Consider the following 6,973-nt stretch of genomic DNA (forward strand, 5'->3'; position numbering starts at 1 on the left):
ATATTTGTGGGAGCCCTGATGCATTTTTATAACCAGGAGTCTTTGATGAATAGAATTCAAAGGAAAAACATTTATTTGAAATACACATTTTTTGTAACATTATGAATGTCTTACTGTCACTTTAATACATCCTTGATGAATAATACATCCTACACTGACCCTTAGAACAGTATAGTGTATTTCTTTCTTTGCTTCCATTTTATCTGCTTTTTTAATTAATTTTATTCATAAATGGCATAATTTTAGTGTTCCAGCTGGCCCCAGCAACTGATAGTAATGCACGTACTTGCACTTATTTACACTAGAGATATAGTATATATATATATATATATATATATATGCAAAAAAAGGATTACAGTGCTCCCCATCTCCCCTATTTCTCTGTGATCAAGAGCCCTTATACCAGTGTTGTTTTGGAAACGCATGTGTGCCCCAGAGCCACCTCTCCCCTTACACTACTTAAAAAGTAACATTTCCTTCCTTAAACATGCATACAGTCGCCTCACTCTCACAGACAGTCAGATTGACAGGCAGCCAGCTCATCAGGTGTCATCAAAGCCAATGAATCACAACTGTAAGGGGGAAAGGAAGTGAAAAGCATCAAACAAAAAAGAAATAAGAGATGGGAAAAACACAAAGCACTTGCAAGCCAGTGTAATTTAGGTGATTCAGACCACACGTGACTCTGCCTGTCTTGAAATGACCTCATGCTTCCTAAGAAAACTTCCACCTGCACTGGCTCAGCAAATGTATACCCCACAATCCTGCATTCTACAACAGATTTGAAAGCTCCTAGTACATGGCATTCAAAAGACACTTAGCAAAAGAAAAGGCCACTTTGTGCAGGGCTTCCTGCAGGCCAGAGGTGTCACTTGAGAAGGTTGCCTCAAGAAGAAAACTGGAGGGGAAATTGTTTTTAGGTCATTGTGTTTTAATTTTAGCATTGTGCTGCCTTTTTAACAGCAGGGTAGAGAGAGAGAGAGAGAGAGATGGAAAGATCCTGAAGCATGAAATGAACATTTTTAGCAAATTGTATTATTGCACACTGTTTAGCATAACAGTTCAGGCTTTTAAGTGATTTGATTTCATTTAAGGCAATGGGATCAATGAGAATCGGACAGCTGAAGACACCTGCTGTCCCTGCTTACGTTTCCCTAAAAGTCGACCTTTTTCGTCCAAATAGAAATTCAATAACCATTCACCTCTGACAGGTGACCTTATGTTTCTACTGAAAGGACAGACACAACGAAATGCAGTCATTTGAACTGTTTAATTCCCCAGTGAATTCTGGAACATTCTCAGGCTCTTAAGGATCTGGTTTAATGACATGAGAGATAAACAAAAATGGAGGGACACCATGGTGGATCACATACAACCAAAAACACCAAAAATACTTTCTTCAGTAGTTCTGTCTCTAAAAGTCATGTCTCTATAGTGGTAGAAAATAAAGCTCTCATGACGTTCCTGTTACATCTTGCATATATTCTTGTAAAAATATATTTTCAAAATAAATAAATATATAAAATAAATATCTTTCAAAAACATAAATTAAAGGACCTAAAGAGATATGTTTGGAGGAGTTTGTCTCCTGTTTGTCCATGCCAGTGTTTGGAAGAGAAGAAAATCTCAAAAGCATTTCACAGAATTCCTTCAGAAGCCTTTTAGTATTTTCAGTAGTAGCAGATATCCATCATCCTCTGGCAAGAAGTCCACCAGTGCTCTCTTTTAATCCAAAATCCCTTGTGTCCTACAAACAGCAGGTGTGAATGGATCTGTTCATCAGGAACTATCCAGACATTTGGTCCCTGCAACTCCAATCCAGGGCTTTCCATCTCTTGCTAATGGTCCAACTTCAGCCCGCAAATAAGGGCCTCTTTCCCCCCTCGTCTGAGCAGCTTTCTCCTGACACAGGTTTGTCCGAGGGGGATAAGGAGCATGCAGGTGCTTTTTGGAGGGGGTTGAATTTGAGGTTCAGTGGCTTCAGCTGTGACCTAGTATCTCCTTGTAAAGCTCAGGAACACGCTCTGGATCCACAGGCCGAGGCAAGAAATGCGTGAAACGCTGGTGCCTCCGAGAGCGAGCTCCACCTCGAGACGTTCCATCTTTGTTGAGGGCTACGTAATAATGGGATCCTCGCTCGCCGTGTCGATACAGGTTAGAAGAGTAAGTGTTGTACCAGTTCTCCTCAAACTGCTCCCTGAACACACACTCCGCTGTCAGCTTTTCCTAAGAGAGCAAGAGGGAAGGCAAGGGTTAATCACACTGCAAATGCAAGAATAAACTGTGTCCAAAGGCTATTTGAAATTACACCATAAATCACTCTCTCAATTCAGCACGGCCACGATATGAATGAAATGAATTGTTGCATTACTCAAAATAATATACCAGTAAGAGGAAGAACTGGAAACTATAAGAAGAAAATATATTGGAGCATTGCTATACTTACAGAGCCATACAGTTCGCCACTGATGTTCATTCCCAGATACAGTCCGCTGTCCACACCACGGATGCTCACCATCCCCACAGCGAGGCTAATGAATTCCAATATACCTGTGAGAAAAGCACAGCTGTTAGTTCCCCGTTGTTGAGACAGCAGGATAAGCACATGCAATAGTGGCATCAAACTACCCTATACTTAATTCATGACGTCTTTCACACTTAATCACTGTGTTTGCAATATGGTACTGTTATTGGAACACAGGTTTATGAAAATAATAATAATCACTGTCTTCATAATAATATAATCAGAGTTTAGATTGCATTGCAATTATATATGCATATTATATGTTTTTATTTAAATGTCTTAATATCAGAGTTTTAACCATTAAAATAATCCTCAGTCCTTGTCAGTCTCTGCATGTGCAGCTGCGTTATGGATATGCTTGTGAATGCACAGGGTTGTATGGTTTATTACTATAGTATATTAGCAGCACTGGCTGTATTAATGAAACAACAGTAAATAACACTTACCAAATCTGCTGTGGTCTTTTCTCGTGCCTTGCACCGAGCCGTTCGGTAATATCTCGAGGTGGTAGCCGGTCCTGCAGTAGAGCTGCCGGCGGCGGAGGATCCCTTTCAGATGCGTCAGGTCCGGTGGAGTGCTGCGTGACAGGCGCTCGGCGGAGAAGATGTGCTCGTTCATCGGAGCACCGGAGTCCCCGGGGGGCGTGAGGACGAAATGAGACCCGTGCGCAAAGCTTTCCAAGCCGTGAGAGAAGCTGCCCACCAGCTCGCCGACTGCACCCATCACCGACACTCGAAGAAAAGTTGCCGCGAGGAGAACCCCTGTGGTTTCCCTTTCCCTAGTGTTTTGCGCAGTCACTGCTTGCGGCTTTGACAGACAATGCGTGTTTACATCCGATTCTCTCTCTTTCTCTCTCTTCTGGTTTTAGCACATGCTCTCTCGACCTTCCAGGCTACTCCCCTTTGCTCCGGTCCCCTGTGTATCCAATACTCTCTCTTACGCACTCCAGCACACAAGCTTATGCGGCTTCTCTCCTCTTGTGCTCTCTGGATGCGACTGGCTCTGCTCTGAGACACCAGCTTAAATACGGCCCTTATGTAAATGCCCTCTTGACATATGCTAATTGAGTCCTTTATAGATTACTGTTTGAAACAACTCCTGGATCGTTTGATCCTCTTCTTGCGTCTTCTTTAATTGGTCGGTTTCATCTCCCTCCACGCTTTTAATCCATTGATGGATTATGATAAAAGTGCAGAAAGCAACATTGTGGAGATCATTATAGCCATACAATTCATTGCATCGAGGAAAATAAAAGTGCAGTTGGATGGAGAAGAGGGATGCTCACTGTGTACCGATCCGTTCCGATCCCCGGGGTTTACGCGCTCTGGCGAATCTCTAGTGTGAAGCAGGTGGAAGCCAAGGAGGGGAAAAAAGGAAAAGAAAGGGGGCGGTGCTCGATGGAAAACGAGAGAGAGAGAGAGAGAGAGAGAGGCAAGACTTCAAGGTGTGTAGTAATATCTGCGTAGGCTATGCGTTATCATTAGCAGTTCGTTCCATAAAGTGTTATCGCAAATCACGATGAAAAAAAAAATTATAATCTTTTTTTTTTTTCAATTAGAAATGTTCTAGTTAATTAATTATAAAAGAAACGGCACGTATTTCATTGAATTAAACGTGAAATTCTTAAGCTGAAATACTTCTATATTCTAAAACGCAGCCTACTTTTACTTAAAACTTCGAAAGGTAAAGTGTATCGTCATTCTTGGATTTAAGCTTCGCTTGGCTGCCTCAGCCAGGTGTAAATTTATATGTCCTATAAAGCGTGCATGTAACTGGCTTTAAAAGAAAAAAAGAAGCAAAAGTCAAAACAACCTAGCTGCACATCTGTGCAAACGCGATCACTGCACTGTCAGCCCTTACTGATGTCGAAGTGCCTTTGAACAGTGCAGCATAACATGAGATGAGATGAAGTATCAAAGATATCAGAGATCAAAGATTCATTACGCACAAAAGAAGGGTCATTAACACAAAGGAAACGAACTGTTTGATGGCAAATCGTTGATACTATGAGTGATTGATATAGAAAATTTCCAACCCAACAGCTTAGTGCATGCCTCAAAGTAGATATTACATGAAAGATAATAGGTATTGATCTGATGTTTTCTTGAGAATTAAAAAAAAAGATGCGCAACTGACTGCTCTTAAATGTAGCCAATGCATTTTGTTCATAGTATAATATTTATTCCTTTATTTTTTTATGATTGATTAACTAATATATGTGTGTGTGTGTGTGTGTGTGTGTGTGTGTGTGTCTGTATGTATATGTATATATCATTTTTGCAGTATAACTGTATATCATCTAAACATTTAAGTGCCAAACCCCTTGCTATCTCAGGATAGATCACTTTAACGTAGGTGATTTATCAACGGTTCTCTCAAGAGATACGTTCTCCCACGTCGTCCCCCTTAGCTCATTAGTATTTATGATCTCCAAAAATACCATAAACCAAAATCAATGTGGTCAGCTAGAGCAGGATCAATCCACAGGCGCAGTGGATCGATCACTTACAATAGAGATGTCAGTTATGTGGCAGATTTCGTTGTGACATTGACAGTTTGCTTAACTGTCATCCTAAAACAAGTCAAAGGAGTTTGGCGTTTTTCATAAAAGATTCATATAGGCTCTGATCAGACTTTGGAGTCGAACTCCAGATGTGCAAAGCAGATGTGCGCATTCGACTTCAATGACTGCAAGAGGCGAAACTGTTTGCGTATAACACTGCAATAGGGGTTGTTGAAATAGCCTATGTGTGAATGGATGTTACAATTGTCTAAACATGAAAAGGCCTAGTTTTTTACTTAGTACAGACTTCTTAAATACATTTCTGTCACTAATATACATTTTTAGTACATTTGCTGAGGTTCGTCTCTATATTATAGTTCGTTTATATTATCTGTTATGTGTAAGTATATAAGTAAAAATTATTTATATTATTTCCTGTTGAACGCGACTTGTTTAGCTCTTTTTAACATAGATTAAACATAGATATAACTTATTTGAAACGCATACTTGTTTGTAAAAGAGACAACCCAAACTTTTATTTTGACTACTTTTGAGGGGTTCAAGCCTGGGAGTTAGACCCGCCCCATAAGTATAGTCATACATGTGAGTTACCAATCGCTTTCATTACATTTTATGTACATTTTTCATATAGGTTTAAAAATGAGCAGAGATGGCATACTAAGTGGACTTTCTGCTGCTCTGGTCTGGGTGATACCGGTGAGGGAACCACAAATCTCGCGATGTATGAATCGGTAATCTTGTACAAATTCTGTCATACCAACAATAATGGCCGCTGTGCGCAGACTGGGAGTCATATTTAGGAGTTTGTTGCTGTCGTCGGCTCCGCGGAATGTGCTTTTTCGTTCTCCAGTGAAGGATAACCGATGCAGACGCCGAGGAAAAGCGGTTGTTGCCGGAGGAGCGGTGTTGTATTATGATTTCTCAGAAATGAGCGGATTTAGAGGGAGGGAAGCCCCAATAAATGAAATAGGCTGTCGGGCTCTGATGCCCGCTGTAGCCGCAAAGAATAAGGAATGACTGTTCCTGTTCTCAGTGCCTTGTAAAACTGCTTAGTAGTTTTTCTATTTCCTATTACTTTTCCTCTTTTTTTTTTTACTGTCATTGTTTTCTTGTGCACTCAAACAGTCAAAGCTCGGATGACAGTGCGCATTTGTGTGATGCTGCAGCAGGAAGAAGGGCGCTTTCCTCTGTCATGGTGCTGAAATGACCAGTGACTCACGAGTGACTGTTTCAGATCACATATCTAAGCGTTAAGGTTGGATAAAACAGTTATGCACCTATCTGTGATGCATCACAGAGACCTGTCAAACAGTAATCTGTATAGTCTGTCCGCGTTGAGCTGTCATATCTAAGTAGAATTCTTTAGCACGTGCATCTAAACATATTTTTTGGGATTTTTGTTCCTTTGGCAGACAGTCAGGTTTGGTTTCCATTAGCTGCCAGATGTTTTCATCTGACTGTTCCACTTAGTAACTAAATGTTTTCCTGATTGGAGTAAAATGTTGCAGTTTAAGTGCTGTGTGTGTTACCCTTTAAATAACAAATTTCTTTGACTTAATCTAGTCCATAGAGATAAAGGATTATGATTTTCATACATATAAAATTCTATGTGTTTTTCAAGTGTTGTTTGATCCTTTAAAATGTTATGGTCATTTTACACCATACAAATACTATTACTATTACTATATATATATATATATATATAATGATAATTGATTCCTTAGATAATTCCTTATTCAAAAACATTTTAAATGTTATTACAAAAAATTAAAATCCAAATACTTAACTTTAGTAACCTTTATTGTGTTATAAAGGCTATTTTATAAGGGATCCAGGTATTAAAATATTATTTGCTTTAATTAATAAAATCTAAATCTGGGTATATTTTATACTTGTGTGTATAAAAAGTTATTTTAAATTGTATA

General features: G+C 39.6%; 1 protein-coding gene across 1 annotated transcript; it reads right to left on the reverse strand.

Annotated features, from left to right (window-relative positions):
* Nucleotides 1-438: 438 nt before the first annotated feature.
* On the reverse strand, nt 439-3,848 carry LOC113106157 (fibroblast growth factor 20-like). The gene is made up of 3 exons (XM_026267804.1): nt 2,971-3,848; nt 2,447-2,550; nt 439-2,226 (listed from the first exon to the last, which is right to left on the reverse strand). Exons 1-3 carry the CDS (start codon nt 3,245-3,247, stop codon nt 1,981-1,983), a joined length of 627 nt encoding a protein of 208 aa, XP_026123589.1. The 5' UTR covers nt 3,248-3,848; the 3' UTR covers nt 439-1,980.
* Between the last annotated feature and the right edge of the window lie 3,125 nt (nt 3,849-6,973).

This window comes from Carassius auratus, chromosome 1 (genome assembly GCF_003368295.1).
Source record: "Carassius auratus strain Wakin chromosome 1, ASM336829v1, whole genome shotgun sequence".
In the NCBI taxonomy this organism is placed as follows: domain Eukaryota; kingdom Metazoa; phylum Chordata; class Actinopteri; order Cypriniformes; family Cyprinidae; genus Carassius; species Carassius auratus.

What these genes read in the sequence shown, in the direction of transcription:
- LOC113106157 (XM_026267804.1), bottom strand. Translation starts at nt 3,247, where the DNA reads ATGGGTGCAGTCGGCGAGCTGGTGGGCAGCTTCTCTCACGGCTTGGAA. An exon ending in AAAAGACCACAGCAGATTTG is followed by an intron (nt 2,551 to 2,970) that starts GTAAGTGTTATT and finishes CTTTTCTCACAG; the next exon opens with GTATATTGGAATTCATTAGC. An exon ending in GTGGCGAACTGTATGGCTCT is followed by an intron (nt 2,227 to 2,446) that starts GTAAGTATAGCA and finishes TTGCTCTCTTAG; the next exon opens with GAAAAGCTGACAGCGGAGTG.